General features: G+C 40.0%; 1 protein-coding gene across 30 annotated transcripts in view; it reads left to right on the top strand.

Annotated features, from left to right (window-relative positions):
* LOC113443238 (methyl-CpG-binding domain protein 1) overlaps positions 1–16,434 on the top strand; it is a 103,461-nt gene that overhangs the window by 251 nt on the left and 86,776 nt on the right. For 12 of the 30 annotated variants that reach the window (XM_087925562.1, XM_087925549.1, XM_087925569.1 and 9 more), the window contains exon 1: positions 84–320. The exons of 14 other annotated variants lie outside the window; for them this stretch is intronic. In XM_087925562.1, coding sequence (XP_087781688.1) covers positions 303–320 — 18 coding nt within the window. In that variant the 5' untranslated portion in view covers positions 84–302. Of the gene's footprint in view, positions 1–33; positions 321–16,434 lie in introns of those variants that run through there. 4 more of the 30 variants (XM_087925555.1, XM_087925560.1, XM_087925568.1 and 1 more) reach the window with 4 other exon arrangements.

The following is a 16,434-nucleotide window of genomic DNA, read 5'->3' as shown; positions in this document are numbered from 1 at the left end:
GATGCGGGCGGGCTCTGGAAAGAAAGCGGGGCAGAGGCGGGGCTCCAGGTGGCTCCGGATAGAGATGCTTCTGTTACGCACTTGAAAACGTTGTGCGCCAGGTTGCTTGGGATGCCGCTGATAGCCTCCTAAGGACTCATTTGCAGAAAGCCAGACTCATCCAGCACTCCTAGCTGATCTGCTCGAGATGGCGCCCAGGATATTGCCCTGAGGGCGCTGTTCGGCACCAAGAGGTGCGCCACATCCGAGAGGTCGAGAAAGGTGGCCACCCTTCTAAGGCCTGCGGGTTGGACATCGGTCCTATGCTGATCTTTATACAGGTAGTCCTCGACTTACAACCCTTGGCTTAGTGACCGTTTGAAGTTACCACAACGGCACTGGGAAAAAAGTGACTTATGACCGTACACTTAACGATCCTGGCGGCCTTCCCCAGGGTCACCTGTTTGGATGCTTTGAAGTTACACAGAGAAAGAAAGAAAGAAAAAGAAAGAAAGAAAGAATTAATTAATTCTTTTATTGGCCCAGTGTGATTGGACACACAAGGAATTTGTCTTCGGTGCACATGCTCTCAGTGTACATAAAAGAAAAATAAAATACATTCATCAAGAATCATAAGGCACAACTCTTAGTGATAGTCATAGGTTACTAAGAAGCGATCAAATCATACCAGGAAACAAAGCAATATAAATTATAAAGTTACACGCAACAGAGTTATAATCATAAGTGAGAAGAGATAGGTACTAGGAAGGATGAGAGGAATAATAGTAATACAGTCTTACTAAATAGTTCGACAGTTTTATGTGAATTAGTTGTTTAGCAGAGTGATGGCATTTGGGAAAGAACTGTCCTTGTGTCAAGTTGTTTTGGTGTGCAGTGCCCTATAGCGTCATTTTGAGGGTAGAAGTTGAAACAATTTATGTCCAGGATGTGAGGGGTCTGTAGATATTTTCACAGCCCTCTTTTTGACTCAGTATACAGGTCCTCGATTGAAGGCAGGTTGGTAGCAATTGCTTTTTCTGCAGTCCTAATTACTCTCTGAAGTCTGTGTCTGTCTTGTTGGTTGCAGAGCCAAACCAGACAATTATAGAGGTGCAGATGACAGACTCAATAATTCCTCTGTAGAACTGTATCAGCAGCTCCTTGGGCAGTTTGAACTTTCTGAGTTGGCGCAGAAAGAACATTCTTTGTTGTGCTTTTTTGATGACGTTTTTGATGTTAGATGTCTATTTTAAGTCTTGAGATATGGAAGAACTTAGAAACTTGAAGGTCTTTACTGTTGATATTGTGTTGTCTAGTATTGTAAGAAAAAAAGTGACTTATCGTTTTTCACACTTAACGACCGTGGCAGCCTTCCCCATGGTCACCTGATTGGATGCTTGCCACCCAACTCACATTTTCCATGGTTGCAGTGTTGTCCCAGGGTCACCTGATCCCCTTTTGCCATCTTCTGACAAGCCAAGTCTATGGGGAAACCAGATTCACTTAATGACTCTGTTTCTAATTTAACAACTGCAGTGGTTCACTTAACAAATGTGGCAAGAAAAGTCATAAAATGGGGAAAAACTCAACAAATTTCTCTCTTTGAAACTTAAATGTTGGGCTCAATAGCAGTCGTATGTTGAGGACTACCTGTAGGTTTCATGCTGTTTAATTTGCATGCTGTTGGCAGTCGTTAGCACAGGTCTAATACCTCTGATATGAGTTAACTCTTCAAAAGTGGAACTGTGTTGTCTTAAAAATGTATGTAACATCAGGTTCATCTTGGATACATTTATGGATCCTTATATTTTTTACGTGAAACCACTATGAAATAAAGGTTATATCCTGAATCGCTACATTCTCAGAGCTATAGTTTTGCAAAATTATCCAAAAATAATGCATGGGTCTTTTTTTAAAAAGTGGAATGCTATACTCCTGAAATTACAGTGAAATCATAGATGCAGTCAGTTTGCATGGAATGAACTATAATCAGAAATAGTTAATGTCACAGTGAAAAACGTATCTGAAACACTGATTCTAATTGAGACCCATCTGTGTGTCCTGTCTTTGTGCCTTAAACCATTATTTGTATACTAAATAATAGCAGAAGGCTCCTGTTAGAGCACACTACCTTAATAAGGCTCCATACTATTACTCTGTCGACTAGAACTGATAGTGAGATATTTTATTACAGGGGTGTCAAACTTGCGTTGTCACGCGTTGTCACATGATGAATTGGGGCTTTCTCCCCCTTCACTAAACTGGATGTGGGCAAGGCCAGCATGTGACGCATCTGGCCCACAAGCCGTGAGTTTCACACCCCTGTTTTATTGTGTTTGTGTTTTAACTGTAGCTTCCTATTGAATCCTCATCATTTAATTAGTTTACTGCCTCCAGGTTAGACAGAAAAAGCCTAAATGTATGAATGGGAACACCTCTTTTTAATTTGACAATGTGTCTTGATTATTAGAAAATAAAGAAACATTATACCAAGAGAGTGTTTTTCTAACACACTTGATTTTTATGAGTATCCGAAGTATTGCATCAGGATTGAATTCAGAACAGCATACATACATTGTTGCATGGCAATTCTGCAACAGAGAAGATAGGTAGTATTTAAGTTTTCCCTTTTAATTTGGTATTAATATTGCTAAAATACATTTCATCCAGAGGTGGTATTCAGCAGGTTCTGACCAGTTCTGGAGAACTGGTAGCAGAAATTTTGAGTAGTTCGGAGAATCGGCAAATACCACCTCTGATTGGAGATTTTACGGTCTCCTTCCCCTGCCACGCCCACCAAGCCACACCCACAGAACCAGTAATAATTTTTTTTTGAATTCTACCACTGAACTACATGGCATCAGCATAGCACACAAACCAACTAAAGGTCTCCAAAATATGTAGACCAAAAGACCCAGCAGGCCCCGGGTGGTGGTGGGGAAACCCAGGAATCATTTACAATATACAGTGTAAAAACTGCCACAGCCACCATGAAGGACAAGCAGAAGACTAGCAGAAACATATCCACTAACCATAAACAAGAAAATACAAAGTAAAATGGTAAACAGAGTTAGCAGTAATAATAGCAAAAACAGCAGCAACAACATTTTCAGGAGTCTGAGGTAATGAGGCCGGTTGCAGTTATTGTTAAGCTCGATATGTAGTAGATTTAACCTGGCCCCAAGTGATGGGTTGCGGGTGCGTCGACCTTGGAAGACGGACTTCCGTGTTCAGATGAAGATTGAAATCCAGGATTGGGTTGTGAAGGCCCTGATGCCATGCCATGATATGGACGAACACAGCACGCTGGAACCCACACTGCTTGTAGAGTAGAAGGATCTTTCACTGGCGGCGACCCCAGGTGATCAGTGGTGTAAGGCCTTTCCAGGTTGAATCTAGAGCTTGATGATACTTTTCCAAAGGCCTTGCTAAAGATTCAGTAGTTCAAAAATGCAAATTAACAGGTGAGTCTGCAAGAGAATCTAAAAAGGTTAAATAATTCCAAGTATATAATGCTACAGCAATGAGATTTTGAATCTTTTGCAGATGGTAAGGGCCAGACTCAGTTTGTAATTGTTTCTGAAGCAATGCCTTAAAAGTGCGATGAGGGGATTTCCGGTCTGCAGCGCTTCGGAGCAGGCAGGAATCCGTGACTGTACGCGGTTTCTGCCTGTGTTCACTGCCCGAGTGCCCCGAGCCATCCGGCTTCGGGGCTAAGCCACCTCCGTAGAAGGGGGCGAAGACAGGGGGGCTCTGGCAGGGTCGAGAGATATCGCACCTCTCTTCACTAGCCGGCTAAACCCCCTTTTCCAAAGGCAGCTGAGTGGTGGTCAGCAATGGTCGCCACATAGAAGAGCTCAGCTGGAAAAAGAAAGTGCAGGAGGAGCTGTGAAGAAATGAAAGTGATCTTTGCTGACCGGGACAAAGTAACAGTGAAAGTACCCTAGAACTTAAAACTTACTAAAGATACATCGTTTCCAGACTGTGCTAAGCGGCGAATGGAAGTTAAAGGAAAAACTTTTTTTCTTTTCACTCTCCTTCCAAACGTGACAGCGATAGAACTTTATGAGAAATCGGAAAACCCGCATTGGAGGTATGCTAAATGCTAATGGGATATGGATTTCTGAATATTTAAAGAAAAATCTTTTTTGCTGTAAGTGGGAAGGGAGAGGAAAAAAAATTGGAGTAGAATTTGAAAACAAGGAGGAGACTGCCTAGAATTTTAAAGAGCTATTGAACATTAATAAGACTTCAAAAAGATATATCTTAATTGGAACTTTGTGATTAAACAGCAACCCCAGAAAGAGAAATGGAAGAAAGAAAAAAGTGTTAAAAGAAATAGCTTATTTGGATTGTTTGGTGACTTTGGAACCCTTGGGAATTATTCTTGATTAAAAGCACTTGGTTGGTTATTTGGGAAAAAAAATTTCTCTTTACAATGGCATCGCTTGTGGATAAATTAAAAATTGAATATCAAAAATACAAAAAAGAAGAACAAGAAGGGAAAGATACTTTGGGCACTCTTTTTCAATTTCTAGAAATGGTGGTATGTACTTATGAAAAATTGACTGCGCAGCAGGACAATTGGGATAAAGAAGAAGCCATCTTTGATGAACAAGTGATTCTATTTGGGGAGGAGGAGAAAGAGGTAAAGACAAAGGGGACTTTAAGATTTGAAAAAACAACCAAAAAAGAGAAAAATGAGGTGAAAGGTGGACACAAGGTTAGAAAACAACAGAAAGGGGGAAAGCAGAAGAAGAAAAGGGAGGTGGAGAGACAAAGGGGTAAAAAGGGTAAGGAGAAGAATAAGCAAGGGAGAAAGGAAGGGATGAGAAGCCTCAGTGGTGGGAAGCAAGATTTAAAGCAGGGGTGTCCAACCTTTCACCTTCCCTGGGCCACATTAGAAGATGAAAATTTGGTTTGGGCTGCACATAAAATAACAGTAACGATACCTGATCATCCAAAACAATCATAGAAAACATAGTTAACATATTAAATTTATTTGGAAATAAAGTTAGTGAGATGTTTTTATTATTTATTATTAATTATTTATTAAAAATTATTTATTTTTTTATCATGGTTTATCACGGTTTATTTTCCGGCCAAATTTTGCGGGGGGGGGGGAAGAAAGCTCGCCCGCCTCACGCCTACCTCTCCTCCTGCAAATGGCCCGGCTGGATGAGGCAGGACTGGAAGGCAGAAGCAGCGGCGGCGGGGGCAGCGGGGGCAGAAGCAGCAGCAGCGGCAAGGGCAGAAGCAGCGGCAAGGGCAGAAGCAGCGGCGGCAGAAGCAGCGGTGGGGGGCAGAAGCAGCAGCGGGGGCAGAAGCGGCAGGGGCAGAAGCAGAGCGGCGGTGGCAGGGGCAGAAGCAGCAGCGGCAGTGGGGGCAGAAGCAGCAGTGACAGTGGGGGCAGAAGCGGCGGTGGAGGGGGCAGCGGTGGTGGGGGCAGAAGCAGTGGCGGGGGCAGAAGCGGCGGGGACAGAAGCAGCAGCGACAGCAGGGGCAGAAGCGGCGGTGGCAGGGGCAGAAGCAGCAGCGGCGGTGGGGGCAGAAGCAGCAGCGACGGCGGGGGCAGAAGCAGCGGTGGCGGCGGAGGCAGAAGCAGCAGCGGCGGTGGCAACAGCAGGAGGTGGCGCTCTGACGGCGCCCGCCTTTTCTGTTACTGCTTGGTGTGGTGCTCGCCTCGCCCTGCCTCGTGCCTGCCTCTCCTCCTCCTCCTCACTGGCTCTGGCACGAAGGTTGGGGTGGGCACTGGGCCACATTACGAGGCGACCTGGGCCGCATGCGGCCCGTGGGCCGCGGGTTGGACAAGCCTGATTTAAAGAAACAAAATTCATTTAGAGACAATGGGTAAATTTAATTGAAAAAGGGATTCTGTAAGGTACATAAGATTGTATTTTTATATGTGTATTTAGAATAAAATGCTTAAGATATAAATGAGTATTAATATGTATGATTAATTTTTTAATGGCATTGATAGTGTTTCTTAGCTACATTATATACCTATAAATTTGTTCCTTTGTTGTTGTTGTTTTTCTTTCTTATAAAATACATTGTGTAATTTTAGAATGTACCAAACAGAATCCCAATACAAGTTATGTGTTATATTAAGTATTATTAAGTTAGGGGAAAGAGTAAAGGCGTCATACTCCAATCAGTGTACAGGAGAAGTTTTGTTCAAAGAGAAAAGATGAATGGATAGCTGGAAATAGAACAGACAAAGAATGATAAGTATTATGATTTGAACTGAGATGAGATAAATAAAATAAAACTAAGAAAGTTAAAAAAGGGAAGAAGCTATATAGAAAATTGAAAATGGTAATAAGATATGGAATGGTATATAAAATGAATATGATTTTTGAATTTGTGTCTGTACGAAGAGTTTTAACCCGGAATCAAGCAACTTTCAGAAAAGATGTTTTATGTTTTTATGTTTTATGTTTTGTTTGTTTGTGTATTGTCCTTGAAAAGCAATAAAAATTTTATTAGCAAGAAATATAATTTGAATAAGAGAATGAAAGGGAGAAATAAAGAGAAGTTGGGATAAGATATGAAGTTGTAATGTAATGTAAATTTATAATGTAAATATATATATAAAATTGTGTTTGTATGGAAATGTGATAATTTGGAATTATTCTGTTTCTAAATAAGATGTTCTATTGGTTTTTTCAGAAAAGATCCTTTATGTTATTATATTCTATGCTTTGTTTGTGTATTGTTTTGTAAAAACTAATAAAATTTGTTTTTTTTAAAAAAGTGCGATGAGCTCGCTCAACTATAGCTTGACCCTGAGAGTTGTAAGGAATTCCATGCACTAAAGTAATATTCCATTTCTGACAAAAGGTTTGAAGTTCCTTACTAATATAAGCGGGGCAATTGTCAGTTTTAAACTGAGAAGGCCGACCCATTACAGCAAAAGAGGATAGGCAATGAGAAATAACATCTGAAGTACGTTCATGTTTTGAAGCAGTAACCCAGAGGAAGTGTGAATGAGTGTCAATAGACGTATGAAGATAACTGTATGGCTTAAAGGTTGAAAATTGAGTTACATCCATTTGCCAAATCTGATTGGCTTGGGTTCCTCATGGTTGACACCCACTGGAAAGGGAACTGCCAGTTGCTGACAAGCTGGACAAGCACGGACAATATCCCAGGCTTGAGGGATATGAAATAATGAAATTTTAAATTGCTGTGCAAGCGATTTGGCATTTTGATGAAAATAAGAATGACTAGCAACAGGATCAGCAAACAAAGATGCAACATCCTTTAAGGATTCATCTGCCTTCCGATTTCCTTCAGTCAAGGCATTAGTAAAGGGAGTATGACTTCGAATGTGTTCTACATACAAAGAATACAAGCGAGTTTCCAAACTATTCATTAAAGATAAAAACAAGGATAACAAATTCTTATCCAAAGAGAGAGCATAATAAGAAAAGGGAAGAGATTGAATAGCTAAATACACATATTGAGTATCAACGATCAAGTTAATAGGTTGGTCATTGAACAATTGTAAAGCTAAAATCACAGCAGCCAGGTCAGCACGTTGAGCTGAAGTCTGCGTGGCAGTAAATTTAGAATACCATTGCTGTTGAATCTGCCAGACAACCACACCCTTTGTAGGCGATCCATCAGTAAAGACTGTAAGAGCTTTAGAAATAGGATTTTGCACAAAAATGGAAGAAAAGGCCGGATTTAAAGTAGTAGTAACCACTATTCTAGGATCCTTGGGTAAAGAATACAAGAAGTTTCCCACATATTGAGAAAAGGCTATCTGATATGATTCTAAAATCATCATCAAATGCTCATGTTCAACTTTTGTACGAGTGAAAGCTATGCTAATGAGATCCTGTCCTGTAGGATGTAAGGCTCGTTTACGACCTTTAATAATCAAATCCTCTAATGCTGATTGATAAGGATAAATGTTTCTAGGCGGAGTAGCTGACAATCTATTCATGAATGTTGACTGCTTGCAAGGACGCATTAGAATAAAGACATCCTGTGGGTAAGGGTGTAGTGGGAAGAATAGCTAAGCAAAATCCTATTGTTAAGGATGTTATCCTGTCCACACTTAAACTTATTCAATATTTCTTGAAGGCATGTTCTTTGAAGATCAGTTAATACAACTAGATCTCCTGGTGATTGTGCTCCCTTCAAAGACTGAAATAAGAGCAACATATCACCAGTTGTAATGTAGAAGAATGGGCGTGCCCAATTAATAATGCCAAGTAATTTTTGCAATTGTACTAATGTATATGATTTCTGTACTTGTAATTCAGGAAGAATTGGAATGGAGGAATTGTGCAACATTCTATGTTTCCCATTTTTCTTTTTTTATAACAAAAACAGGAGTATTCCAAGGACTAGTAGAAGATTCTATATGACCAGCAGCCAATTGTTCTTGAACCAATTGTTGTAAAGCAGCGAGTTTTTCCCTTGATAATGGCTATTGTTCCACCCAAACCAGCGTAGAACAGAGCCATTTAAGAGGAAGAGCCATCATCAAGAATCAAATGGGCATCAAGAAGAGAAAGGATATCATGGCCCCAAATATTAGTATGAATATCTAGAATGTATGGTTGTAGGAAAAAGGACTTACCAGCAGATGTTGTAACATTAATTTCTTTAACACTCTGCCAAGCAGCTGTAGAACCTCCTATTCCCCACAATGAAGCATCTGTCATTTTTGGCCACTGTACTGGCCACTGTAAAGAGGAGATGACAGTAACATCGGCTTCAGTATCCAATAACCCTTGAAATGGTTGTTTATTAAGGAAGAGCGTTAACAAAGGATGAGAGGAGTTCAGCTAATGAAGTAAGCCTACAGATAAAGAAGTTGATCCAAATCCTGCATCCCCACGATTACCTCTACCAGGAGATGGAATTTCATATGGAAGAAGAAGCAATTGAGCAACAGAAGAATTACAAGGAAGAACTTGAGGAAGATTCACCCAAATCTGAATCATGAGGATACCAGTCTAATCTGAATCTATCATCCCAGGCACAACAAAATTGCCCTTTTTGTGTGCAGAAGAACGAGGCAAAATTAAGCCAACTAATCCCGAAGGAAGAGGACCTTTAAATTGAGATGGAACTATTTTAACTTCCATGGGAAATTTAAACTCAATTACCTCTTGAGTGATTAAATCGATCCCAGCGCTACCGACTGTGGCTGGGGACAAGTGAGAGAGACTGCTGGAGGAGTCAGAGTGATGGGAAAGGTACACTTTGGATTCTGGGTGGGTGCCACACCCATTGGCAAGTTTCCCAACCAAAACCGACATTGATTGGCCCAATGAAATCACTTTTTGGAAATAGGGCACTTCTTAGAAGGACAATTCTGAGGCATAGAAGGTGTAGAACGACAGTCCTTCTGAAAGTGGCCAGGCTTCTTACACTTAAAACAGTTACCAATTGGTTGCTGTCCTTTCTGAATAGCAGCTGCTAACATATGCATTTTATAAGTTTGTGATCCAATATCCTGGCAGACTCGCAGCATATCTGCCAGAGTGTAATGAGCAGTAGCCTTTAATGGCTGTAAAGCTCTTTTACAATCTGCATTAGCATTTTCAATAGCTAACTGGCGAAGAAGTTCACCAGCAGCTTCCTGATGATCAAACTGCTGTCTGATTGCTTTGGACAGACGCTCAACAAAGTCAGCTCATTGGCATTCTGTCGAATGTTTGAAAAATTTGCTCTAGGTTCTCCAGCTTGGGGTACCTTAAGAAAAACACGAAAGGCACATTCAGAAACAATAGTTAACATAGCTGGAGGAAGAACAACTTGAGTAGGAATTGTACCAAACGGTCCAGAACCAAATAGCTGCTCAACTGTTTATGCTCCTCCTCCTCCTAAAGCAGCAACTTGAGCATGTCGCATATATTCACTCTCCCAAACCACATATTGCATGGATGTTAAAATCATGCAAATATTTGTTTCCAATCTTCAGGGATCATTGTATAACCATTTTTTATTCCTTCTACAAGTCCTCTTGTAAAATTACCACTAATCCCGTAGTCTGCAACTGCCTTTTTCAACTCTCTTAAGATCTGATAAGGCAGACCCTCCCATTCTGCTACTTGCAGTCCAAGCTGTGGCCCCTGACCAGGATGATATTGTACTGGACAAACAGACAGTAATTCTGCAAGTTCTCTTCCTGAGACAGTGGCATTCCTTTTACAAGTCTCTACCATTTTCTGAAAAGAAGACTGAACAATAGAGTCAGGAGGCTTTTGCCCTGTATCTGCAGGAGCTGAGGGAACTGAAGACATATATTCAGGTGAAGAAGGGGGACAAATGACAGCATTAGTATAATGTGAAGGTGGAGGTGTTAAAAGAGAAAGTTCATTGTGACCAAATGTTTCAATTGCATGCCTACATAAATGCCACACATGCAAAACTTCTATTTTTGCTTGAGGTTCAGTATACAATGTTTTCCCAATACGTTCCCAATCAGTTAATTTTAAAGACCCCTTTTCTGGGTACCATAGGCACTGAGCTGCAATCTCCTGGTCCAGCCTTAAGAGATTTCTCTGTGGTACCTCGGTATTATTTTTCTTCAACAAATAGCCTAATTCATCTACATACTTCCTTTGTTCCTCAGAAAGCGAAGACCCCATACTTACAGAAACCAAAAGGTTGAAGAAACCACAAAGGGTTGAAGGTGCACCAATTCCTTGCTGGACGAAGTAAGAGGGTCCCTGTTCATGCGCCACTTGTTGTAATGATCAGGCAGTCGAGTTGTTTGATCATGAACAACTGAATTATGATGATGATCTTTATTGGAGTATAGTCTTGCATTTATATACATTTTTAGTTATCCTCCATCATTGGTTAACTTTGGTTACTGCTTAACTTTCGTTACTGTTTAGTACAGTAATCCATACAATTAATTATCTCTAGTTAAAGTCTAACATATGTTTACTTCCCCTCTCTAATTCTCCTTTATCCATAGATTAATGACTTTGTTTGCCTGAGTTGTATTTGCTTGGAAACATTCTTTATCTGAGGTTTGCTATCCGAGATAGGAACATTCCTGCAATTACAACTGTACACATCCCTTATCCACCCTAGGGCACGCAAGGAGGAGAGGATCAGGGTAAAACGTGGTCTACTCAGGAGGAGAGGCCCATGATCCTCTTCATGGGTTGCAGGTGTGAGATCTGCATAAGAGTTTGGAACTGCGTGCTAACAGACACTGGGGATAATTTAGTGTTTTATTCCTAAACAAGGTTTATCTTGGTTAACCTTCTTCCAATGGACTACCTGGTTATCTTCCTGAAGTTGGCAATTATCTATCCTGGTCTGTCGTGGAACTTTATTCATTGTGGTTTGTTTTTGGTTTTGCTTCGTTATCGGCTCTTTGAATTTGAACTGTGTTTCTTTCCTTTGAAATGTTATTTTGAAAATAGTTTACTCTTCCACTGTGAATAATTAAACAGTGAAGTCAAGTTGAAGGTATTAAAGGACTTTTAGTTAAATTTTGGGTTTTGTTATATTTCTGAGATACTCTGGGTCATCACAGTCCTTCCCCTGCCATGCCCACCAAGCCATGCCCACAGAACCGGTAGTAAAAAAAATTGAATCCCACCACTGATTTCATCCCTGGATATCAATTCTTGGGAGTTTTATGGGGCTTAGTGTTATTCATGTGGATTACATGATTCTTACTTGATAATTGTGAAACAGTTGATGTCAATGTGACTGGACCGTATTTTGATAATGTGAGCATGGGATTGCTGCAATGGTTGTTAGTATGAAAAACGGTCACATGTCACTTTTTTCATTAAGTTCTAACTGAATGGTCACTGTGAAAAAAATAATTATAGATCTCTCTGTGCTTTCTGGTCAAGGAAATTGTAAGACTCGCAGGGCCTGAAATGGATGTAATATTATTTTGTCTGTTGAAGTTGTGACTTGCAAGTATGCTTCAATGTATGGATTCTCTTTCCTCACATTCTTGGTTCCTTATTTTACAGGATGCAGTGTGCTGGGGTTACGGGAAATGAGGAACTAGGTTATAGAAATAGGGAACTGAATGTCAACAATACATGATGAAATAGTAGTGTTGAAATGCTGAGGTAGGAGGGAAGGGAAGTTGCCCCAGTTGTTATGACAATGTGGCAAAATCCCGAAAGTCATGTGCTTGGAGGGTTAAGCTATATAATGTAATGTTAGATAATGGTTCAGGGCCAATTAGCGTCAAGCTGTCCTTTTGACTGCTTCTCCTATTGGTCCCAATTGCAATGCAATCATGATGTATCGCCCTGGCAGCTCAAAGGTTGGCAAGAATATTTCTGGAGAGCATGATTGATGACTCTTGGCTATGGATGTGTCCCATTGGAGAATATACATCCAAGGGGTAGGGGGAAAGACCAGGGTCAAGGGGGAAATGAATGATGTATTTTAGTATCAGCTGCATCCAGCTAACGCCAACATGGCCTCTTCTAATAAATTTTCTTTTCTCTGAGATGCGGCTAGAGGCTTTTGCTTTGAATGAGGGTGAATTTGTTGGAGTCCTGACACACAGCTGGTGTTAAGCTAGCCACCCAGTTGTTAAGCAAATCATCCAGCTTCCCTGTTGGCTTCGCTGGCCAGAAGCTCCCCAAAAGGGGAATCACGTCACACACACACACACACAAACACACACACACGGGACAGTGCAACCGTCATAAATGCGAATCAGTTACCCAACATCTGAATTTTGATTTTGTGTCCCTGGGGATGTTGCAGTGGCCGTAAGTATGAAAAACGGTCAAAACTGAGTCAAGAGTCATCAAGTACAACGCTTAATGATAGTCATAGGGTACAATAAGAATAGAATAGAATAGAATAGAACAGAACAGAACAGAATTCTTTCTTGGCCAAGTGTGATTGGACACACAAGGAATTTGTCTTGGTGCAAATGCTCTCAGTGTACATCAAAGAAAAGATACATTCATCAAGAGTCAAGAATCATCGGGTACAATAAGCAATCAAATCATACTAGGAAACAGTCAATAAAAATTGTTAGGATACAAGCAACAAAGTTACAATCATACAGTCACAAATGGGAGGGGATGAGCGATAAGGAGTTATGAGAAGATTAGCAATAAGAGTAGTGCAGACTTTGTAAATAATATTGCTTTAATAGGCCTCGGTAAGGCCACACTTGGAATACCGCATCCAGTGCTGGTTGCCACAATGTAAAAAAAGGATGTTGAGACTCTAGAAAGAGTGCAGAGAAGAGCAACCAAGAGGATTAGGGGACTGGAGGATAAAACATATAAAGAATGGTTACTGGAATTGGGTATGTCTAGTCTAGTGAAAAGAAGGACTAGGGAAGACATGATAGCAGTCTTTCAGTATTTGAGGGGCTTCCCCAAAGAAGAGGGAGTCAAGCTATTCTCCAAAGCACCTAAAGGCAGGACAAGAAACAACGGATGGAAACTAATCAAGGAGAGAAGCAACCTAGAACTAAGGAGGAATTTCCTGACTGTTTGAACAGTTAATCAGTGGAACAACTCGCATCCAGAAGTTGTGACAGCTCCAACACTGGAAGTTTTGAAAAAGAGATTGGATAACCATTTGAAGTAGTGTAGCATTTCCTGCCTAGGCAGGGGGTTGGACTAGAAGACCTCCAAGATCCCAACTCTGCTATTCTATTCTAAAATCTTATACTAAATCAAGGCAGGGTCATTTTGTCTCCTTTCTCACAATTCTTTCAATTTCTGGACTCTGTAACCTCTTCTCCATTTCCTTCCTCAATTGCTCTTTCATATCTTCTCCGAGGCCATCTCTAAATTCCTTTACATTAGATAATATAGGGTGGTTCCCGCGTCTTCCTACTTCTGCTTAAACACTCTCTTGGAAAGTTACTCCAACCTTGGAAGAAACAACTTTAGTTTTATTGTTTTGGGGGGAGAAAAGATTCTTTTGTTTGAACATCACTTTCAAAGTGTCAGTTTTTGTCTTGCAGAATTTGTAACACTTTTCTTAATCCATTCACTTCTCTTCCTTGTGACAAGATGCGAGAATTGCTAACTAAGGCACTCGAGACGAGGGCTCTGATAATAAGTTGCTGAAGAAATTTTTATTAATATAGCTAATGTTATCTCTGCAGATATTTTCACGTCTGTAGCCTTTCTGCTTCTGAAATACTGTACCTGTTACTCTAGGGTTGCGAGCTGGTGGGAAGATACTTTTGTAACTTTTGGTACAAGGCTTAGGATCTTTTAGTTATGGTTTTTGTTAAAATAAATAAATAAACAAACATGCATTTAGGACGTTGGAAACCTTGTATTTAATGAGATGGCCTTTGGCACTGATTTTACCATTGGAAAGTTTAGTGATTCTGTGAGAAGCACGGATCTGCTTGAATTCTCTTCTTATTTAATCTTAATTTAATCTTTTCTTATTGCTTTACTTCTGAGATTAGCCTGTAGGTTTTTAACTGTTGCTTGGTCCAGTTACTCCTGCACAATTCATAATTTGTGAATTGTTATTTTTATGAAAAATAACACAATAGTCTTTTCTTAAAACACTTTGGATTACTATTCTTCTTCTCATCCTTCCTATTACCTATCTCTTCCGATTTATGACTATAACCATGTTACTTGTATCTTTGCAAATTATCTTGTTTTATTGTTTCCTAGTATGATTTGATTGCTTATTAGTATCCTATGATTATCATTAAGTGTTGAATCTTTATGATACTTGATGAATGCATTTTTTTATTTTTATGTACACTGAGAGCATTTGCACCAAAGACAAATTCCTTATGTGTCCAATCACACTTCTTCTCATCACTCCTTATCACCCATCCCCTCCCACTTGTGATTGCGACAAAACGAAATGATGCAATTCGCAAGCCGCCTCTCTTCCTTTTTTATAAAGCCAAGATTCTGTCATTTCAATAAAGCTGCCAATCTCTCAGCAGACTTTCAGGTTTGTTCAGCCTGTTCCGTGATGTTGCTTCTCCTATGATATTAAATTTTGTGAGTACTTGAAGCAGAATCTAGTGTCTTAATTGGTTTTTTTTTTTTAAATATTCCATTAGGTAGTTCAAGTCATGAAATCCATGTTTTGCTATTATTGAGTTCTTTCCCTCTTTTAAATTTTTTGTTAAAGTTTGAAACAATTTTTTTTTAACTTTCTCAAAAGGAAACAGTTATTTTCTTGGTCCAGACAATCTAATGTCATCAAAGAAAAATATAATCCTTTAAAAACGGACTGTTTTGTGGGTGCCAGTAGTTCCTCAACTTATGACTACAATAGAGCCCAAAATTTATGCTGTTAAGCGAGACATTTATTAAGCAAGTTTTGCCCACCTAACAACCGAGTTATTCAATTTAACAACCACAGAGTTTCCCTTAACAAACAGTGTCAAGAAAGGATCGTACAATGGAGCCAAATTCATGTAACAAACAACTCACTGTGCATCCTAAATTTTTGGGCTCAGTTGTAGTTATAACTTGTGGATTACCTGTATTGGTTTTCCAGCCTCCTTAGTGATTCACAAAGTTGTATAACAACATTGCTCAGGGCAGGAGTGTCAGCACTTGGACTCTTTGCCTGAAGTTATCCATTAAACAGAGTTTGCAAAGTTCACCACCGATCCAGCTAAGCTGTGATGGGGGTTGTTTTGTTGCGGCTTTGCAACGGGGAGATGCAACATTTGGGTAGCCCCCTTTACAGTGGGAGAGTTGGGGGCCACAAAATAGACGTGGCTACATTTGGTGGAATTCGGATTTGGAATTTGAAATTAAGAATTTTCTTCATTTTGGGGACTAGCCTTGTTTTTAGGGTTTATAACTGCCCACTTGGGAGCACAGGAAACTGCCATTGGTTCTTAGCCATCATGGTTAGGGGGGAGTTTCTTGACAATTGAAATGTTAAAAGGCGGGGTTGGAGTAAAAAGGCTGGGTATGCAGAATGCCTGAATGCTTTCAAGGAAATGTTTTCCAAACTTGGCAACTTTTAAGAAGGATGGACGTCTACTCCCAGAATTCCTCGCCATCTTAAAATTCACAAGGTTGAGAAACATCAGTCTAGTAAGTGCTTTATGTTTCCTATGCTTTAAATTTCAATAAACCCCTGGATCCTAACGTGAGATGCTTTGTGGTGTGTTGTCTGTTCAATTTCTATCACTGTGTTTCTCATAAAACAGGGTTTGGGAGATAGGGTTAAAAAACTGAAGCGAGCTTATTTTGAAAAACAAGTTTTTTAGTTATATAAGTTTGCAAGGAAGAGAGTGCTTCAGCATGAAAAAAAAATCCTATTGGATGATCTAGTTCTCTCAGTCAGGGCTGTGATTCTTAATCTTTGGAATATGGAGATTTAGTTGTTTACATTCACTATATTGTTATAAATGTTGGCTATTGGGACAGAAAGTTTCTTGGCTTAGTGCCTAAAAAATGAGTTAGAATTGGATGCAGGAACAGAGCAGAACAGATACCAGTGGGAAAAGAGTGACTGTAT

This window comes from Pseudonaja textilis, chromosome 2, assembly GCF_049901715.1.
Source record: "Pseudonaja textilis isolate UNSWEBS1 chromosome 2, rPseTex1.2, whole genome shotgun sequence".
In the NCBI taxonomy this organism is placed as follows: Eukaryota; Metazoa; Chordata; class Lepidosauria; order Squamata; family Elapidae; genus Pseudonaja; species Pseudonaja textilis.
The sequence above is the reverse complement of the archived record's forward strand: the minus strand, read 5'-3'. Positions and strand labels throughout refer to the sequence as shown.